Source organism: Falco naumanni, chromosome 4, assembly GCF_017639655.2.
Source record: "Falco naumanni isolate bFalNau1 chromosome 4, bFalNau1.pat, whole genome shotgun sequence".
In the NCBI taxonomy this organism is placed as follows: Eukaryota; Metazoa; Chordata; class Aves; order Falconiformes; family Falconidae; genus Falco; species Falco naumanni.
The window spans coordinates 82,633,337-82,655,762 of NC_054057.1; the positions used below are offsets into that span (position 1 = coordinate 82,633,337).

A 22,426-nucleotide genomic window follows, 5' to 3' on the forward strand; every position below is an offset into this window, starting at 1 on the left:
TTACCTGGTCATTTTTCATATTTCAGTTACTGCTTCGTTTTTAACGCAGGTTTAATACCTTATAATTACTGCTACTTCAACTACAATCTTCAGCAGTACACAGGTCCTCCGAGGGAGTTAAAGACATTTATTTCAAGTTGCTTTCACAGGCAGAACCCCCAAATAGTCTTTGATGCATCTGGGATGTACTGAGAAAAAGCAGGGAGTTTCTGCCTGAAACTGATACTGAATAGTAGACGAGCACCTCAGAATTCATCTGCCTGAAGTGGCAACAAGTGGCCTCAAGAACAACGATAAAAATCTTACTTGCATAAACATATGCATTTTTATCCTACAGCAGGTCAACAGCAGACAAAAAAAAAAAAAAAAGATTGAGAGAGGTGATAAGGGAAAAAGTACATTTTACGTTAGTGATTTCAGAAAAAAATATTTTCTGTAATCACTCTGAAAGGAGTACAAATCTCTGCCATCGTCTTGCTTAACGGAGCTCAACAATGCTTACATTTCACTGGAGAGGAAATATCCATTTCTGAAACTTCCACCCACTCAGTCACTCCTTCTCTACTTTCTTCTCCAACTTAAAACCTTGAATGGGCTGAATTCACTTACTGAAGTTTGCAAATAACTAATCACCCATTGGCATTATTGATCTGCACATCCTGCACTTGCTGCAGTTGGAATGAGACAGCACTGGCTGGTGAATAGACTGTGAAGACCAAAAAATGAGATTAACCAGCTAGCCTTATACAGATCAAGTTATCTGCTGCCTTGTTCACTTCTCTTGAAGCTTCTAGAATGCAGTAAACTGAATTTCCTTAGCTCACAAAGACAGGGCTGATACGTAACTCCATTAGAAGAAAAGATCAAAAAAAGCAAGTAACACAATTTCATGGAAAACAGGTCTTGTCAAATAGACTTGAAGAGATTTCAAGTCTAGTTAATTAAGATAACTGTGTTGACATAAGAGAATAGGAATTCTGTAAAATATTTGCCTCTGTATCAAAATTGCATTATTTTTTAAAACTAGCACAACGCAAAATCAGACTATGGTAGTTTTTAAATGGCCCAAAAGTCAATGAACTAACAGTGACAGTGTGCACTTACTGCCAACAAGAATTGCTTCTATGGCCAATCGTATGCAGCATACATCCCCTATGAGACGTAAGAAAATAGTACATTCTTACTAAAATACGCAGATAACACAAAGGCAGAATTGTAGCAAACAACAAAGTCCACAAAGATAGCTTAGAAATCTGATTGTGCTGGGCACAACCATTCCACAAGAATTCAAATGCATTGCGAGGCATCTCGAAACACAGAACATACTCTCAGGTATACAACACAGCAGGTACTTTCTGGAAGACAATGTCTGTGAAGAGGGCTTTTGGCCACGGTTAATAACGAAGGGTTACCTCCAATTTAATGCTGTGGGGAGAAGAAAAAAAAAAAAGGAAGAGCGAGAATCTTTACATACCTATAAGTAGACCTAGAGAAACAATATTGTCTCTGAATGCAGCATTGATGAGACCTCTACAGTGATAATGCACCTGGGTGAGGTGTGCATGCCTAACAGGGCTGTTGAAAATTAAGGACAGTTGTGAGATTTCCATGAATGATTCATGGTTTGAAAAACACGTTTTACAATGAGAAATGAATGGAAATCAAACTATTTCATTTACTATGGAGAAGGCTGAAGCAATTTGATCAGGGTCTTCAGTGGAAACCTGGCACTAAATGGTTCTTTAATCTAGCAAACAAAAGCATAGCAAGAATCCAATAGCTCACAGTGAAGTCCATGAACTGGAAATAATATCTATTTTTAATAGGAATGGCTAACCAGGGAAATCAATACATTGTCTATCACTTAGTATCTTGAAATCAATATTTGATATCTTATTAAAGAGTCTGTGGAGCACCCACAAGTCACTGGGCAGGGATCTCTCTTAAAACTATTTTTTGTGTTATATAGCAGATGAGACCAAATGGGTATTCCTTTTGGCCATAAACCTCTTAATTCGACTCAATCCACTTCCTCCAACTCAAAAAAAGTGTTACCAAATACTTTCATCCATTCTCTCTCATATCGTTAATTCTCCCTCTTATTTTCTAAGCCTCCAGACAATTCTGTAACTTCAGCATTTATTCCTCTTCGATATAACAAGAACCTAGATGTTATCACTGACATTTTAATCTTTTTCAAGGAGAGTTTTAATTTGTAGAGAAATTATATTAAAATCAATGCCTCTAAATATAAAAATACTTTCAAATCTATGTTCATTTTAATACTTCAGAGTGGCAGAGCTGCTCAAATCCTTAGGTGATGTAAAAGCAGAATGACACTTAAGATACAGCCACTAAGATAGTGCCTTTTTTCCCTAAAGGAAATGCCTTTTTCACAGTCATAACAACTTGAACATATGCATGCTGATCCATACAGATGTAATCCAGCTCACTGGAAAACTACAAAGTTTATTTGGTGATTAGAGTGCAAAAAATCAGAGAACAGAAACCTGTTTGTCATCTGCCATCTTTCTTGGTCAGTAAGCTTTGAATCAGGGAGTCTCTGTCCCGATTTATAGAGAGTAAAGTTAATTTAAGGATTTCTACTTTACTGGGAGACCGTGAAGAAAGACAAAAAGATGAACTGAGATGTGAAAACTCAAAAAAAGAAGTCACAAAACATCAACTCATCTCTACATACATCACTTTTGATCACGTGTACGCATTCTTTGTGAAATAACCATGCTCCACATATGTTCATCTTCATTAAAGCCAGAGCTTTAATGAACTGTTTCTCACGTTCCTATCTAACATCCTGCTGCCAGTCATCCGTCCAGCTTCCACAGCTGCCCTCTGAAGGCAGCATCTGCTATCTAGTTTTGAGCAACTTTGGAGACAACGAGGCACCTGAAGGATTGCGGAGTGGAAGTGGAGCAGGGAGGCAAACAGCTTGAACAAGCACAATCTGCCCCTGTAATCCCAGATGATTTCTGTCCTAGCATGAACGTGTCACAGTAACAACAACATGATTGTGGTTCTTCATGTCCATCAAGCACAGGTTCAGATGGATAAGTAATTATGGTTCTGCCCTCAGGAAACGCCTGAAACATAATGAGATAGTACACTGAAAGCCAGCTTCAGGACTTGGCTACAAACCGGTCTTTTATAATAGATAAACCTGGCCCACTAACCTCCAGCTTGGTTCCCCCCAACCACCTCCTTGCCAGTGCTAGTGATTCTAATCCCCATTAAAAAACCCCTACGGGAGACCATAACATGGCTGCCACTCTGTACTAAAAAGAAAAAATCCCAAACATCCCCAATTCCTCAACACACGCCTGCTTTCTCTGAATCAGTAATGAGCTTGTCCATGTTGAACTTGAGAATACTATTCAATTTTATGAATTCTGCCTGGATCCTTACCAACGGCAAACTCTAATTTGTTTTCTGAATGCTATCTCAACTGTAAGAACTGATCAGTGCCTTCACTCCAGCTCTGCAGCCTGTATATTAAGTTAAACCACACGCAAATGTGTTTGCCTCTATCAAAAGCTGCTAAATGAGATAGTCTCCCATTCAAAGCAAAGCACCGCTAGGCAAAGAACCAGGGAAATGGTGAGTACTGCTCCGTCAGGTGAGATGGTCAGCAAACGCTGGGTTACCAGGTCGGGCAGTCCATGCTGCCTCCTTGGGAGGAGCAGGTGGCCACGAGGGCTCGACCTCTGCAAAGACCAGTCAGCTGTGCCCGAGAAGGGCTGAAGCTGCTCGGGTCCAGGCTAACCGAACTGGACCAGAATCTGACAACGTACCAGAGCTGATGGGTTTGGACAGGTGTAATAGATGGTCAAAGGAAATGCATTGCTGCAAACCCGATTTCTTTCAAAATTGAATTGTTCCCCTCCTGCTGCGTTCTCTGAACCACACTGAATCAACAAGGGCTTCTATGGCCAAGGCCCTGAGCACCACCTTCACAGCACAAGGGACCAAGCTTCAGGGCAATTATCCATAAATTCCACAGAAGCCACTTAGTCACACTCTGTCACACGCACAGCTGAGCTAGGATTTGTACCATCTCCTTCCTTATTGCCACCCAGACCCATGCACAGTTGATTTAAAGCCAGCCATGTCCCCCAACCCTGATGGTGTCACCAGCCCCCCAAGCTCTGCTGTAGCACCATCTTCCTCTCACTGCTGCTGAGCATTCTCTTCTGCCTCTACACCTCATGAAGATTCATGTGGGAGGTTTTACTTCTCCAGAGATAAGATTACTTTACCAAATATTTATAAATTAGTGAACAAGAGAGCCTGAACCTTTGTTTTTTATTGTGTATGACACCCTTACTGCTGATCCGTGCTTCTGTCAGGGATGGGTTTTGCTAGGGCACTACCACAGCGTAGTGAGCATCACCACGATCAGCCAACCTTTGTTTTCAAGATTACCAACTTGTTCCTGCGTCCCTGACACAGGGTTGGAAGTGGGAAACTGCTCTTACTGTGTGTGGGTCACTGTGCTGCACTGCCAGCCCCTGTCTGGGCAGCTGCTGCTAGTCCTGATCACTCTCATCTCTGAAACAGCCATGTGAGAGTAGAGTGCAATGGGCACCCTCAAAGAACAAGTACTTAGAGGCAGAAGACGGATTAAAATCAGGTTTTTTATATATTACTTCCTACAAGTGAGCTCTTAAGTGCTCAGTCTCTAAGCTCTTGGGAAAGAACAGTAGCTGGAAAAACACAGGGACACTGAAGAGCAACAGGGAAGTGGAGTAATGAGTGATTTGGCTGTTAGTGCTAAAAAATTAAACACAATTTTTACTTATTTTCAAACAAGCAAACTATTTTCCAATTCTCTCTCAGGAAATGGGAATATGCAGACTGAGAGAGGACCCAAGGCTGCTTAAAATGTGATCTACAGTCCGGCTGCTGTGGCATGCTGCAAGGGATTTGCAACGCTTAGTCTTAGCTGGTCTCTCTCAAACACGCACAGCCCTTTGAGCAGCTGTAACAAGCATCCCAACCACCACGGCAGAAAAGGAGTTAGCGTGTGGGAGAGAAGCTGGACTAACGGGATGGAGGTAGTTCCCTTGCAAAGCACAAGTGACAAGAGCCGAGGCCCCTCCATCAGACCACGCTGTTGCTAGACATCAGCAGATCCCTCCTGGGATGAGCAAGAAAATCAGTGTGAGGTAAGGGAAGATATTCCAGGCTCAATTTAAACACCTCTATCCATTGCAGTCACATCTACCAGAACCACCTGAAATCTCCATTTATCACCTGCCTATTTTAAAACCAATCAATACCACTGCAGGACAGCAACTTTCTGTGCAAGTAGAAAACAAGATGGCCTAGAGCCCTTGGAAATTCTCCCTGTTCCCTACCAGCTTGATACCAACTCTGCTACTGTGTCTGCATCACGCACAGCCAGTGCTGTAACCCAGCCTTCAGCAATGCAGCAGCGGCAACTACTTTGCTTCCAGCAGCTCAACAAGCCTCGAGCTGTGAGTAGAGAAAGAGCCCCCTCTGCTTGCTTCTCCACAGCTGTGAAAAGTGTGTGTACGGAGACTAAGTGTTTAATGAAAGTACTCCTTTAGCAAAGGAGTATGTGGGACGCAGGAGCTGTTAGCTACTTTATAAACCCGGGAGTGTGTGTGTGTGTTGGGAGAGGAGTTTTGAAGGAGAGAACAAGTACCTGAGAAATAGAAAAAGGTGCAAGCTGCAGACACACACAGCGCTCCAGCCGTAACCGGCTCCAAGTAATTCAGAGTGGCCAGGTGGCTAAAAGCTAGACAGAACGAGGGACTGAGAGTGTGCCACACTGCACGAGCACACGCAGCAAAGCACGATCCAACTGTCCAAACAAGAGTTTTTAAGTGTTTGGCAAGAAAAGCTGGGAAGGAAGCTAACTAACCAAGCAGAATCACCAAGAGAGGGATGGAGGTGGCCAAAGTCCAACAGTGGAAGGAAAAAGATGAGGAACAACTTCTGTGCCCCCTTGACCCCACCAGTTTTTTTCAGATGTGTAATTCCCATGGCAGACGACACGATGGTTCAGGTGTCAGAGCCCATCTGAATCTTGTCACTGCAACAGCCTATACTGATGTTACCTCCAGAGGAGATGCACCCGCTGGGAATTAAATATCCTGGCACAGAAAGGTTTTAAAATAATTCTGTCCTTTCCTTTATTCAGTACTCTTGCTAGTGACATACACATTAAAAATAGCTGAGGAACCACACATGCTTCTAAGACAAACCGCAAGCCTTTGCATTAAGTTTTACTGACCTCATATGTAAATCAGCCTGTGAAGACTGGTAGCCCATTATATACTATTCAATTACTACAGCAGGCATCCATCCTGTGCCTTTCACAGTGATCTGCAGCCTGTAACAGGTTCATAAACAGCTCAGAAAGACAACTGCTGTAGATTTCACTTAACTCCTTATCTATCTGCTTTAAACGGATTAAATGACTATGTCATTAAAATGCTTGAAGTAAGCCTTTGATCATAAACTTCTCATCATTTCACAGTTATTGAATCTGATACCTAATGAATCTTATTCTGCCATATTTCTCTGTCTTCTGTTACCAGCCTTGTTCCCCATTAGTCTTGGCTCCTCAGTCCTGATGCGACTGCTTGGTATGCCCAGCCACCGCCTCCTTACAGACCTCAATCCGATCCGCTGATTGCCCAGCCCAGAGGAACGGATGAAGTGCAGGAATTTCATCTGAGGTGGGGTCAGGAGAGAGAAAATAATCCACAAAATATAAGAAACACTCTTTACATATTCACTGCACAGCTGCGTGACTGCAATTTCTTTCTGAGGGCCCTTTCTGAGAGGGACCCGAGGGCCCCCGCACACTGCGCACCCGAGCAGAGAGGGGGAATTTGGGGGTGCACTCTCCCACTCTTTAAAGAAAAAGTGAGTTTTATTTACATACTAAAGGAGTGAGAGGAAGAAAAGCACTGCTGATGTCAAGGGGCCTTCTGCCACAAAGCACCATCAGATTTTATTGGCTGTAATGCTGGATGTGCCTGACCTCTGCAGCATGCCAAGGTGGGGGAAAAGCAAGGGAGGGGGAAAAAAAAGGTAGGGGAGAAACCTGTGCTACCGTGGGTGCCTCAACATAGCAGACAACAGCCACCAGCCAATGTCTAAACCCAGCAAGGGGAAAGCCACTACAGATCCTGGAAAATATCACAAGCCTAGTCAGAAGCAACCAGTGAAAACAGAGGGAGATAAAATGTTAAATGACCTGGTCTGTGAGCAGCAAGTGGAGATGCTGGTAGTTAAGAAGAACATAGGTTCACCAGTCTGCAACAACTGGTAGAGATGGGAGATCATGTCGGTTTCACTGAGGTCATTTTGCATTCTTTTGCTCCAAACTCCATCAGGCTACAAACCCAGTGATTAAACATGGCACTTAATGTAGCTTCTTGCACCAGTTCACGCTGGGCAAATCAAAGGGACTTACCAGGGCCCGGCACAGGAGTGCTGGCAGGGGGAGCCTCCAAGCGTTAGTGAAAAGATAATGAACAGGCAGGGGGGGTTGATGCATTAGACATTCATAAAAGTCTCATAAAGAAGAGAATGTCAGTATTGGGTCTCCTGAGTACTTTTATTTTCTCCTTGAGAAGTTGACAACCATTTTCTGAAACACTTCAGAGATACCTTTTTTTTTTTTTTTTTTTTTTTTTTTTTTTTGGGGGGGGGGTGCGGGGCAGGAAGTCCATTTTCATCAGGCACAACAGGAAGAGCAGACTTCAGGAGTTCATGTCTGGCTATTGTTCAAAACAAAGTAGAAGGACTTCATGGTGAGAGTGGCTTTTGTCCTTCAGTAATCCGGAGACACAAAAAGGAAAACAAGAAGGTGCTTCCAGCAGCCATAGGAGAGGAAAAGTATCGTGCGACGTTACATGAGAACCAAACGCCTGTTTCAGTTGTGAACTCTATTAAAGCCACATGAAAGTGTTAAACCGAATGCTGAAAACCCACACATTTGATATGGAAGAGGCCTATTATGTCAACTTGCACAGTCCTTGCCAATGCAGCATACTGACTAATGTTAATCATTCTGTGTTCTAATTACCTTACCATTATAGCAATTTCCCTGATGATCATCCCTCTTTTCCCCCCTCCCCCCCCCTTTTTGCTGTTGTTCAGTGTTTTTCAACGATGCAGGCTGTATGGCTTGGACCACCTCTTTGCCACCCGAATGTTTCCAAAGAATTTACCAAAGGGTGTGTTATTATCTCTCTCCGTCATTCCCTTGGCTTACCAGGACATACTTTGTACTTTTAAACAAAACAATGTGAAAGAGGAGGACGCTGCTTTGCTTCTGTCCCCTCATACGCTATGCACCGACACAGACAGGCTGGGGAAGCCACCCAGATGACCCAGTGCTACCCTCTCCTAGCACCTGGTCCGGCAACACAGAGCGTAGCAGTGTTGACTGCGATGGGACAGCAGGAAACAGCATCCTTTCTACCACCCAGCTGGAGTGAGACTGCCTTAGTAATTGCAATAGAGCAAGATTTAATTTATTTTATGCTTTACTCCAGAGAGAATGAGGGGCCAGATTTACCCAGTGGCCTCATTCCTACCCCCAGAGCATGAACTGCTTGCAGATTTCACAGTGAGTAGACAGAAGCAAAGACACAGACAAGCCCCTTGAACCACGGAAGCGATCAGTCCTTTAAGCCTCATCACCCTCCTGTACATATAGTGACATTTTAGTTAGCTTCCCCTATGTCTGACAGACATCCTGGTCATGCAGAGAAACCGCCTTTAACTTGCTACCCTCACAAAATTTAGGAGCTTTGAAAAAAAAACCCAAAACAACAAACCTAACAAGAAAAGCAATCCAGTCCACTCTTCTCTCTTGCCCAAGCAATTTAATAACTTGCCAGACAGCGCTAAGAATCCATTAGAGAAGAATATATTCTGCATTTGCTGTGGAAATCTCCTGGTGATCTTATCTGTCTCTCAGTTCAAGCTCAAAGCTCAATTGTTTTTTTCTGCCAGTACAAGGAGACTTCAAGCAGCAGTGAAATCTTTTCAGATGGGGAGAGTCATCTCTTCATACAGAATTTACAAGAATAAGAGATTTGTGGATAAACTGAAATAATAAGAGGAATGGCTATGGGGTAACCAACTGGATTCTGAAGGGTTTTGAGTTAACTGCTCCAAGCAGCAAATTCAACATTATCGTGATTAGATTGTCTAAAGAAACAAGTACTTCAGAAACAGCCTTGCCCAGTAACAAGTTTTCAAGCTATCATTGAGTAAATCCATAGAAGGGCATCATCTCTAACTTTCACACATATCTGAAGGACTCAGACTATCTTTTTAATCTCCTGGAAGTGTGCAACATCAGTAAACAGCATTAAGTTGAACAGAATAGCCAAAGAGCCAAGATGGGGGAATGAAGGGGTAGGTTCAGGAGGAATATGCTGATGAATTAACTGATGGGTCTGTTTTACAGTATGTCCAGTATTTTTTTCTCTAGGATGCTTGAAAGAATGGACCACACAAAAATCTTCAGGTGCACATGCAGATCTGTCTTCTAAGCAGTTAGTGCCAACAGCACCATCATACTCAGAAGGTATCAGAGACCCTGGGAAAGCAGAAAGGCCAAAAAGACACTGTATGTTCAATCCCCAAATTACTTGGACCTAGAAGTCTACGTGCCACCTCAGCACAGCCTCTAGGCAGCCCCAGGAAAACCGTTTCACATGTTGTACAGTCACTGTTCCTTCCCCCCATCTCAGCCCTCTGACCATGCTTCAGTCGGATTCTGTTGGAACAATCTGGGTCAAGTCTATATATATCAAGTCACGTCTACATATAAATACAATTGCATGCATTCTAATACGTGTCTGCAAACATGCATTTATACAAAAAAATAAATGTGTGTATATAGATTTAAATTCCCTAGTGTTGTCTTCAAATGTTCAGGCTGCTCCACAATAATATTTATCGTTAAGAGCTCACACATAACTCATCATGCTTTTCCTTGCACACTGAACAGATCAACCTATGAGCAAGCCTTGACTCCTAAGAAAATAAACCTTAAGGTCAGCAGCTCCAGCTGTGATAGATCTAGAGGGAGAGTAGTCCCACAGCTGAGCTCCCTTGCAGAGACTGCCCTGCCAACAGCTTTTCACATCCCCCTACTCATAAAAATGAGAAAATTTCTGTAATTACTACCGATTGCAGCCATGGTAGTATTACACAGAGAGAAAGGATGTATCCGCTGGAAGACAACCAAAAATACATGAGAGAATCTCTGTGGAGCTCATCCTTGCTGCACAGCCTTCATGTTACTGGTTTTCCATGTTTTTCATCTTACTAGAGCCAGTAGTACAATGAACCCCCTTTTCAAAAGCAGCATCTTTGTACTGAAAGGTCACAATCTTGACTGAACATCTTATGTTGTATTCAAACATGCACAATAGTTTTCAGGACTTTTTATTTAATTTCAAATGTCCTGCCAGAAATGCAAAGAACAGGCACAGCTTCTGTATTATTTAAGATATGTGGGGTTTAAATGTTGATTAGGGAAAGGACCAGTGTTCCTGATGGAGCTGAACCCCAGGCTTGGGTAAACAAAAATGTGATGGATCCCCTGGGAACTCTCCCACTGGTATTTAACACAACCCGGCTTTGCAGACACCACCACTCCTTTGTACACACAGAACCGCCTCACATGACAAATGATTTAAAAAAAAAAAAAAAAAGATACAAAAAAGATACAAAGAAGATGCTCTTTCCACAGTGTTTCACTTATCCTGCCATGCTCTCTACCCTCATTGGAAGAGAACAGCCCTTCTACCTGAATTAGTCAGCATCTTCCACTCTACTGCTAGCTGTCTTTCAAATCTAGGTAAGAAAGCTGTCAAAAACAATTACTTTTTTCTGACTTAGCTGGAACTATGTCTCTCTAGAGTCTTATCAAACAATAGCAAATGGAATTTGAGGCAAATTTGGAAACTTAGATGGGGAAGAGACTGTATCGTGATCTCACTGCATTTGGGGTGTGCTGGCAGAGATGCTCGGACATCAGGGTGTTACTTCTCCCCACTTACACCTCTGGGTCTCGCCAGGCAGGTCACGAGCTCCAGCCCCAAGCAAGCCTGGGCTGCAGATCGAATTGCTCGATGCTACGTGTTTGACCGACAGAGGCACAGCAAGTTTGTCTTCTACTATTTGATAAAATTCTTCAGGAGAAACCCATTTTCTTTATGTAGATCTCTGCCTCCAGGTGTCAAATAGGTGGTAGGTCAGTCTGGTCAAAGGGGAGGATTCTGGGGTATGTAAGATAACATCAACATCTCACATGCTTGAATCCACCTGACAGAGGTCACATAAAGAAAACATGTTTCACTGATGCACACTGGCATCTCCATCAGTGGCTCAGCTCCCAGAATCTCCCATTTTCACACACATATTTTAACATCATTACGACCACTGCCCACTCCTCACTGTGACATGAAACAGGCAGATTTTCCTCCTCTCATCACACACACACATAAAAAAAATTGGCCACACTGACAATTACAATCCTTAATCTGGCTAAACAACCTGGTGTTCTGTCTCATAGAGATGGTGTCAAGTTTTCCACACACCAAACAGCAGAGGAAAAATCCTGCACCATAATCAGAGCCTCCTTATCAGAAGAATAAAGCTGTGGAAGAGTATTACTGAAAACTTTGACTTTACAAAGACCAGTGGCAAAAGCCAGACCACAACAGAAGAAGTGGCAAAGACAAGGACAGCATGAAACTGTGAGTGATTACTTTGGTTTAATCAAAAACTTGAAAATAATTGGGTCATGAAACAAAGGCTGAAATGATAACGAGTAATGAAAAGCTAAAAGCCTAACGTGGAGAGAGCTGTAACTTACGGACGTGGTATTCATAGAAATTTGAGCAAAAGCACAAAGGTTCAGTAAACAACCTTGTGAGACATTATTTTCCCTATACGGGTCTAAACGACATTTTTGTTTTGCTTCTGTGACATCGCAGCAGAATTCAAAGCAACAGCAGAGTAACAGAAAATGAATTAAAAACAATTGAAAACTAATTTCTGCCATCAAATAACTACAGAGAAAAACCAGAAAACTATAAAGGGAGAGTCACTTGTTATCATTTCCTGAAACTTTGCTTTTCCTTTGCTGTGTGATAAATAAGATTAGAGGAGCTTAAAGTGAAGTCTCTTTTTAAAACGGTTGTGTCTGCCTCCTCATCCTTGGCTTTCACCTACAGGATGATTCTGGGGAATCAGTGAAACGTTCTTCCTGCACAGGAGCCTTCTATAGCTGCTACTTACTACTGCTTCATAGGCTGGCATTGTAAATTGTTGGGTGGGGTATTTGATAAACACAACTCTGTGTCTGAATGTGTAGTTGTAGCTGGAACTACTAATTTTCTAGCATCCTTGCTTGTTTTACCATACAAGAACACTTAACAGTGGTGTCTCTGTCACCATACCTTCCTTTCCTGAAAGCAGTATGCACACACAGAGAACACCCCCAGATTCAGCGGTTTAGGGCCCCCCTGCCATGCAACCAAGCCTTGCATGACTTTTAAATCCTCACCACTCGTTCTGCAATACCTGTTCAGTAAATCAAGTCTTGTTTCAAGCCAGCTTTCTTGTACCGCAGCAGGACTTGAACAATTTCTCGGTGTTTGCCCCCTGCAGAATACATGTACTCTAGAAGCAACTTCCTTCTCAATGTAGCAGCATCCTCATCTGCATTTTGTGCTCATGACTGATTTTTCTACTCTAGCATAGATGCCACCTTTTGAAGTCTGTGTTTCATGCATACCGGTATGGCAACTTGTTCCAGTGGGACATTACCCCTGCCCCATCTCTCTCCCTGCTTGCTTTGAGCTCTCTGTGCTGCTGCTCAGGTATTGATGCTTAGCGCACTGACCTTTCCCTGTTGCAGAGCTGTTCAGGAAATCCAGCGCTTGCCCTTCCTCCCCTTCTGCTCATCTAATGAGCTGTGTGATGCCACACAACTGCTGATATTTTCATGGATAGTGGCAGGAGTACATTAATGAATTTATTATGGATTTTTGTGTTAAATGTATTATGCAAATGTTAATCAGTTTCTGCAGAACTTCGAGAAAGGTGCAGCATGAAATAAACAATATGGCTTTAGCTCTGTCAGTAAAATTTATAGAGCTTCAGGTGTTTAATATTCAATGTGCAAATTCCTTTTAAAAAAAATTTTTAAAGGGCACGTTGGTAAAATTTCCCTGCACAAATGTGAATCTATGCACTCCTGGTCCCTGATGTTAACAAACATTAGCAATTCTGTTGCTGTGCGTGTCCTTGTTTTATTCAACATCCACTCTGCACATCACATTTATCAGCGCCACTGAGGCCACGAAACAGCTTCTCCTTGAACCACCTAATGACAAAACTACAACTCTATGACATGTTTATGCTTCTCCTCTCTGCTCCCATAGAATGTTTCTAATTCCTGTTAATTCTAATAACTGCAATGTATTCAGAATTAGCATGTACAATTATTTGCATAGCCCCAGCTAATTCAGTGTCACATAGTCCTCAAGGGTCGGAGCACGAGCATAGCAGCTTCTGCATTCCTCCCATTCTACACTGGTTCTAGGACTTTCTCCAGTACCTAAACCACATGGCACAAGACACACAATGTTTTCTCCCAGATAACCCATATAATCCTTTTAGCACAATTTATAGGTACATTATATGGTGGATTTGGCAGTGTTATGACTTGATGATCTTAAAAGATCTTTTCCAGCCTAAATAATTCCATGATTCTATGATCACAGGGGAAGTAATTTTCCCTTGCATCCATTTGGGTAGCACTTTAACATATACCCTTAGCAGTTCACTGTGAACACTAAGAGACACCCACACAGCAAAGCAGTTTGACTAACTCAAGCAACAGTTGAAGTGAAGGTGTAAGAGCAGAGGTTTTCACTCACGCTAACCACCAGAGTACTTGCTCAGTGACTCCACTGTGCTGCTCTAGCCCTGACATGGTACTGCCTGTCCCATACCATCTCCAGTGCTATTAGTTACCCACGGCACCAGATTCACCCAGTCCCTGCTGCAATTACAAGCAACTTGCTATGTGCATATTCTCCAATGTTCTGTGCAAGCCACACATACCTCTAATCCAGCATAAATGAGTAACCATGGTGTCTAGGTTATATGCTGGCAGTGAGTGGTGGAGGCATTTAGGTCATGGGGAGACTCCTGGAAGTATAAAGGTACCTACAAACACCTTTGCAATGTGGCTAAGAATTAAGAATGCCAATCCCCGAGTGAAATGCCTGTGCTACACTTGAACTGTTGGGTCGATAATTAATAGAAATGGCATAAATTTAACTGAGGCAGCATAGATGTTTATCATATGTGCTTTTCGTTGGTGTTTTGAGCAAAACTGTGGTGTGGCCTGAGAGTGGTCTCTGCCAATACACGTTTGAGCAGACACATGCCTCCTTACACCAGTGAAGACCTGCTGCAGCCTGTGCAATTTAGAAGATAATCTTTACCTGTAAAAGATAAACTTATTGCCAGCAAAATCCAGGAGTCCGTGAAAAGGATCACAAATCGCTCTGTTCTGCATCGACTCTCACACGCTCCCGTGAAACTCAATGTGCCGGATGAGTGGGGCAGCACGGTATGATATGACCTTCTGCAGACCTGGAGCTGCACGTCCCTGCTTAGTTCACCACCTTTTTACTCAGTCTCCTGCTGTATGTTCTCACCTATTCTATCTTCATAATTAAATTCCTCTGAAGCACACACATTTTTTCCTACACCTTGTCAAAAGCTACACCTGACTTAAGAGATGGCAAGTGGTTTGCCCATACCCATTTAAAGGAGCCTTTCTTTAAAAAAAAAAAAAAAAGGGTTGAACCTGACCACCTGAGGTTTTCAATGAGGACCAGGCTGTGCCACAGACACGAATGCAGACCACAGCATGCACAGACGAAGGAAAAAAGACAGGAAACTTGTGAAAGGGAAAGCATGGAGATAATCCAGGAAGAAGACATGTGAGCATTTATTTGAGAGGTCAATTAGGGAACCGTGAAAGGTTGACAATGTCCCTTCAGGTTTTGTAACTGTGTAAATGATTCATTCGTCATTCTTCACTGGTCACATAACGAACAGTTAGACTGTTAAATGACCTCCCTCAACTTTGCCTTGGGCTCCTAACTCCAAGCTAGTTACTGCCTGGATGCCAAAGTCCTAAGGACAAACTGAGTCATTAATGCTTAAAGAGGAGAAACGTTCCCTGTCCACCACACAGAGAAACCTGTGCTTGGGGTACAGCTCCCAGATGTTTCCTCAGTCCCTCAAAACACAGCACCAGGATAAGAGTGAGACTAGGCCAACCACAAAGGTTGGAGAGATAAGGGGAAAAAGAAACATGAGAGCACTCTGGATGCCCCAGCACCCCACACCGAAGGTCCATGGGCATTTGACTCCCAGAGAGCTTAATACAGCAGCCAGCAGCCACCCACAGTCCCTGCAGAGCCTGCCCTGCATCGAGCCTCCTGCTTTGATGGGACCAACCACCTTCAGTCCATGCTAGCTTAGGCAGGCCAATTAAAATGACCTAAAGTAGACAAATCAGACAAATCTCCAGACACCCACTCTATTTGCACTAACTTTGCCAATTATGTCAGCTACTCTTACTAAAAAAAATGATAATATTTCTGCTTGCAGAACTTTTTTATTTCTTATCTTCAAATCATTACAGCTGCAAAACAACTACCACTGAAGTGGACAAGTGGGTTACACTTTAATTTGTGCAAAAAGAATTAGTTTAAATCCTGGAAGAAACTAAGATTTCATTTAACCAGACCGACATCTGAAAACATAAAATGGTCAATAACAACAGCAAAGTGCGACATTTAGAAAGGAACTACACACATGCATTAAGGAACACCCCAAAACACATTAATAAAGACATGCCACCATGACAAAACACCCCAAATACTTTGTGGAGTATGTTTTTCTCAGACCGTTCCCTCATGGGCACCATAAAAGGGAACTCAGTCCCTTCTATTCTGACTGCAAAATTTATCATAAAAACCTGCTTCTGGCCCGGGAAAGTTTTCTGATGACTGTCCCCATACTATGTAGCTAGTCCCTCCTAAGCCCTTTGGCATAACAGGCAAAAATCAATTATTTCAACAGATATGAATAAAATTGTGTTTTTATGAGCGTTGCTGTCATATAACTACCGGCAAAAAGGCCAAACACAACCAGTTACAACTGCGACTACAGGCATTGCACTGGAAGTTGATCAGTTCAGAGTTTGGGCCAAACCATGAACCTTTCACACATCCAAACTACCCTTGTAGGGTTTCACCAAGTCTCAGAGATCCTCTCCCAGGTTTCTGTGACCCTGTTCAGGCTTCCTTGACTGCCAGCATCCACAGGTGATTCCTTTTACTCAGAAACAAGCAAGAAAATAAAGACTCTTTCCATTTAGTCTCATAAATACACATGCACACGCTCAAAGGGATTAGGCTTCTAGCTTGGCTATGGGACTAGAGGCAATTTTCATGCTCAAACACACTGCAGTGTAAAATAACATCTCCCTGCCTTTTATCCGTACAGATCCACTTATCTGAACACTAACTGGAGTTTCATTTTACTCACCAACCAGCTGTGAACTAATTATGAGAACTTCTAACTAGTCCTGCTCCCTCTCCAAGCATATGGATCCAATTAAGTCAAACTGCAGCTGATTTTAATCAATCTTCCTTGAAGCAGCCAAACTTGAAGAATCTCTTCTCCTTCAGCTCCAAGAGTAGAGGAGAGCAGGAAAAGCAGGAGAGTAGTATTTGCATAAGGAACACTTCACATCTGCTTGGTTGCCTATAAACACAAGGCTCCTAGCAGTAAGAAATGCTAATTGAACACTCCTCACAAGTCTTTCCTCCCACTTTATCCAAAAAGCACTGATTCGATCAGTCTCTTTTGTTCCTGGCAGGAGCTGCACTTTTCTACCAGCAGCTCTGGAAGATAGTCCAGATCATTTCAGATAACTAAACAAACCAAACCTTCCACTGAAATCTCAGCAAGTCTGCCCACCGTAGGCCAAACCTAACAGCACAATTGCTTTCCTGGAAGCCTTTTTTGCTTCATCAGAAGAAAGAAGGGTAGGGGGGAGGAGATAAAATTGTCTGATTAAACCCAGTCATTTAATGTATTATTTGGATCCCTCCCCTGAGCCACAGTTTTTCTTACAATAATGTCCTGGGCGATGGGGACTACCTCAGCAGGGTGTCATTTCTCTACAGTTCCAACATTTCTTGTGTTTTTGTAATCTGAGGTTTTTATTAGCAGTAAAGACCTGACCAGTGAGTAATATCCATGCTAAAGTCTTTATACAAGTGAAGGAAAATCAATGCAGCCTGCAGCTAGGTGTCAAGAGCCAAAGGGGTTTGGAGGAAGGGGTGTGTGGAGGTGGAAGGCGCCTTCACCCATAAATCAAGCTGTCCCCACACAAGCACAGAATACAAAGAGATGTCAGATGTTATATACACTGCTGTGGACAGCCATTGGTATCTCAGTTTCTTTATTTGCTAATACTGAGATCAGGGAGCGTGAATCACACACCTAACACAAAAGTACCTTTCCACATGCTTGCTTGCCCTCTGGCCAGTCCATCAGGGTCCTGTAGTTCACAAAGTGGGCCATTGTCGGCAGCAGCCAAAGCAGAAATGAGCAAAAATCATGTGCCAATATGTGGATACAAAAGGATGTGAGAGGAGACAAACATTTTTGAAGCTTTACTCCTTTCCACACATCAATAGTCAAACATTGACATTTTTGATTACCAAATATTAGCCATACCTCCCTAGATTTCATGCACTGCACACAGCTTTGTGAACTCAAGACTTCAGTCCAGAGTGACGCAAAACCTTAATTCTACATCCTGCCTCTTCCTGCTCTTGATCCACAACTTTAATACACGCCTTCCATGTATCTCCCATTCAGTACACACAAATCCAGAAAGTCAGAGGTTTTGTTTTAAAAAAAATGAACTGGAGATAAAGATTTTCAAAAATTTCCCTCATCCTACCCTGTTTAATGTCACTCCTTACTTACCCTCATACCTTTATCTGATGCCATGCTTTTCCCATGTTTGTAATTTCAATCATCCTTCTGTTCAGTAAAATTTTTTTGTGGTTTCTATGTATAAAATTTGTCTTGCTTTTTTCCCCCTTTGTGATAAAGAGGTGTTACTTTAACCCATCATCTCCCAGTGATTTCTTTCAGATATGAGAACAAATAACATGTCAAACTATAAATATTTCAGTGACCTTATCTGAGCATATAATAATATTTTCAGCATATTTGCTCGGCACTGATAGAAGAGGTGAATTTCTAAGCTTATCCTTAACTTAGTGGGTTCCCACCATAAGGAACCTTCTTCCAATGCGTGTATAAAAAAAGTCATTCTAAGCCTGACCTGTCAAGATACTTGATTCCCAAAGGTGAATAAAAAAATGAGAAGGCTGATGTTTTCCCCTCTGAGGAGTTCTGAAATCTTGACCGTTGAGGTGGGCACACATTGATCAATACAGACACTTTAGCATTCAGCCTACATATTCCTATATTTATGCTTCCCTCTCTCCTCCTCCTCTTTTGGAGAAGCTGCTTTTGGCATCCAGTCCTCTAAGACACAAGGAAAGTGAGAAGCTAAGGAATGGGAGAGCTACCTCCTTTTAAATAAAGAATTAAGGCCACATGGCAAAGCAGATGTAAGAGCATGATTACCTTAATTCAGCTCACTAACTAGTCCTTTGGGGGACTGGCAGATTTCTCTTTCCCAGACCTGCTAAACCAAATAACCACCTTCCTTCTCTTTTGCACACGTACATGTTATCTCATCCTTCCCTTATAGTTTTTACTCTGCTCTATCTGCAGGTCATTCCTGTTCTCCCCACTCCCTTCACAAAGGTCTCACCTGCACAAGTCTGCATTCAAACAGCGAGCACTGTCAACAAGATAGGTCACGGGGACCCTGAGGTGAGCTTTCAAAGCCTTTGGGTTGAACAGTACAACTGTTACTGTGTAGTAGCTTTACCACAGTATGAAGGTTCCGTCTTGTTCCTATCACCACACTTCTGTCCTGTGAAAGCTCAGCTACCCAAATGGTAGCTGCTGATGGTCTCCTCTACCGAGGACCAGAAGGCAGACAATTAGCAAGACTACGCTGAAGATTTTGCACCTTTCCTCTTTGAATGTGCAATTTAAAAACCTTGGTGTTTTGGCATCTCAAGAGCAATATGAACAAACAAAGCAGAGCATTTCAAGAGACCACAAGGAAATAGGCAATTTCTCTGGTCAGGCTTTCTTGGAAGGCTAGAAGCCACTGCAAGACATTGACAGATTAAAAATTACCTGAGTGAGTTGCAACCTGTTCTGAAACCAAAGCTGCTATTTTGTTTGTTGGACACCTAAGCATGGAAACACCAGCCCAAAGCTTTCATCTCCTCCTGATGACTGAAACCCAATTAAAGGAGAGATGGGTGACAGGTTTCACACTAAACATGGCTCAGCAGAGATGCTCAGCAGCTCTTAGCTCCCTGCTTTATCAAAACTGTCACTTCCCCTGTCTCTAGGAATTGGTAATAATAAAAAAAAAAAAAATTGATTCACCTCTAATAGGTGTCAAGATAAAAATCAATGGTCTGTCTGAAATCTGGGTAATTTCAAACCTGCCGGTTTTCCACCATAAAGCAATTTACACAAAAATGGAAAAGAAAAAAAAAAAAACAACAGAAGAAGAGAGAAAGAAAAATTAAGAGAATGAAATGCTTCAATGCCAAATTGTTCAGCATATCAGAGAGAACAGAAGGGAGAGATAACACTGTTTGTAGCAGGATGGGCTTTGATGAAACAAACAGGCTCAGGTTCTTGTTTGCTCCAGCACCTTTCAAACTGGAAACACTATAAAAGCTTGAAACAACTCCTATGCCCCTCCTCTACCCTGGAAAGCTGTTCCCAGAATAACAGCAAGCTGAACAGACAGTCTGCTCAACTCCTGCAGGTGCCCTTGCTCTCCTTCAAGGAGGGTAAGACTTACAGATCTATCCAGAGTGAAGAGCTGAAGACCTGCCATACAGGACAGCCCTACCTCAGAAAAAGGAAAAACATCCACAGGAGCACAGCAAAAGAAACACCGCCTTTCATCCTTCTGACTCCACACCTTCTGCTTTCCGTGTCTGTGGTATGGACATGCTGCCATGTCATCCTCTCAACAGTACTGGTGCTTCCTGGCTTGGAAAATTACTATCTAGTAAGGCCACAAAGCGGTGGTCTCCGTTTCCATTGATGATGGCAGCAGTGGAGTTCTCAGTACAAAGGGAGCTCAAATTTCCTTATCAGCTCCATGCTGTTAAGCCCTGTCTACACTCCCGCTTTGGCACAAATGAATTTGGAGACAGACAACTTGTGATAGTGGAGTTACTTGAAATAAGGTTTAAGAAGAAAAAAGAAGAGGTTCTAGGCAAAGGCATCAAAAAAAGACAACTGTGTTCATGTGACTGCATCTGACATCAAAACACTCCAAGAACGTGGTCACAGATATAGATGTGTTGGTGCAGTTTGCACCAGCTTCCAAAAAATGCCTTGCCCAGATTGAGGGAAGTGAAGCTGCATGCTGTGAGTGTTCTGGCACATCTGTTAGAGCAGCTATGGTGAACGAACCATGTCAAGCTCTCCAGCTGCTCTGGACCTCCACATTTCCTACCTGCAGAGTTAGCTTCTCCAATTTCATTTCCAGGGATTTGTTCTCCTCTTCCAGCTTGCTGCGTTCAGCTTCCAGCTCCTCAATTTTCAGCCTGGAGAAGAAGGGAAAGTTAATAGACACTGTGTCCCTGCACAGTCCCACCACAAAAAATCAAGTAAAACATGAAAACACAAGCAGTATCAGATTATCCCTCTATTCAGTACCACACAGCTACACACCCGAGGCAGTTAATGTTTTAACTTTTTATGTTTAATGACTAAAAGATAGAAGTTTGTATGACAAAAATATAATTTGTAAAAGTATATTAAAAATATATAACTTGAATATAAAGCAAATCCAACTTAGATGCTTCCTGAAACCGAGGACTGAGTCTAGACCATCATGTTTAATAACTAACAACAGCTAAAATCTCCATGAGCGCATCAAATCTCTTTCTGATCTAATTTATACTTTTGGCCTTCACAACACTCCTTGGCAGTAAGTTCCACAATTTAATTATGTGCTGTATGAAAAATTAGTTCATTTTGGTTTATACTTCACATGTGATTACTTCACTGAGTGGCTGTTAGTCCTGCTATGAAAAGTTGTGAATAATTGTACCGTACTCCCCTCTCCATACCACTTTACAGGCCATCTGTTATTTCCTGAAGAATCTCAATTTAACCTTTCCTCACATCAAGAATTTTCTGTATTACTGCTCATCTTTATTGACCTTCCTTGTTCTTCTTCAAGTGTTATATAGACTTTTTACTATGAGAAAAGTTAGAACTACACACAGCACTCGTATTCAATGGCGTAATGAAGCTTTCTGTTTTGTTCTCAACTTCTTTTCTAATAATTCCTAGTATTCTATTTGTCTTTTTAACTATGGAGCAGTTACCTGATATTTTTAGAAAACTGTTCACAATAACGTAAGATCTCTTTCTTGAGTGATAACAGCTCATTTAGAGCCCACTACTATGGGAGTAAAAATAAAGGCATTTTTTTCTTATGTGCATGGATTTTGCAATTATTGGTGTACAACTTCATCTCTCGTCTCAAGCAGCATCATAAGATCCTTCTGAAACTCTGAACAGTCTGATAAGCTGAGTAATTTCTCAGATTCTCTCACCTCACTACTCACAAACTCCTCTTTGTGTTGGACAAGTTCCCAATAGAAGCCATTCCAGGACTTAGCAGAAAGCGCTCGATATTGTGAAAACAACATTTATTCTTTGATTTTTCCATCTTTTAACTTTGTATTACATAAACAAATTAATGGAAGAAGAATGCATCAAGCTTTATGAAGTAGAAAGACATGACATTATCTCTGGCTCAGGAGGCACTAGAAGCTCGGAGAGCCTTCTGGCAACATACCCCAACAGCCTTGCCCTATTCGCATGGTCACCCACCATCCCTGCAGACACTACACCGGGACAACCAGCCCTCTGTGATTTTTATATTCTTATTAATCCAGCAAAGAACCTACTTTGTTATTCCATCAAAGTAAAGATTCTTTGTGGCCTTTGGCTCAAAGCTTTTTGAAAGGTCAAATATATTCTATCAACCATATCAGCCTTAGCCAAGTGATTGTTGAATCCTTCAGAGAACTCTATCAAACTTGTTAGGCACGATTTTATTATTATAAAATGTTTGATATAACATTTTTGCTTGCAT

At 42.2% G+C, this 22,426-nt stretch overlaps 1 protein-coding gene across 3 annotated transcripts in view; it reads right to left on the reverse strand.

The window, feature by feature from the left end:
- The window catches only part of MAD1L1 (mitotic arrest deficient 1 like 1), a 380,760-nt gene that overhangs the window by 143,218 nt on the left and 215,116 nt on the right, over nt 1-22,426 (reverse strand). For all 3 annotated transcript variants that reach the window (XM_040592111.1, XM_040592112.1, XM_040592113.1), the window contains one exon: nt 20,771-20,861. In XM_040592111.1, coding sequence (XP_040448045.1) covers nt 20,771-20,861 — 91 coding nt within the window. The remainder of the gene's footprint in view (nt 1-20,770; nt 20,862-22,426) is intronic.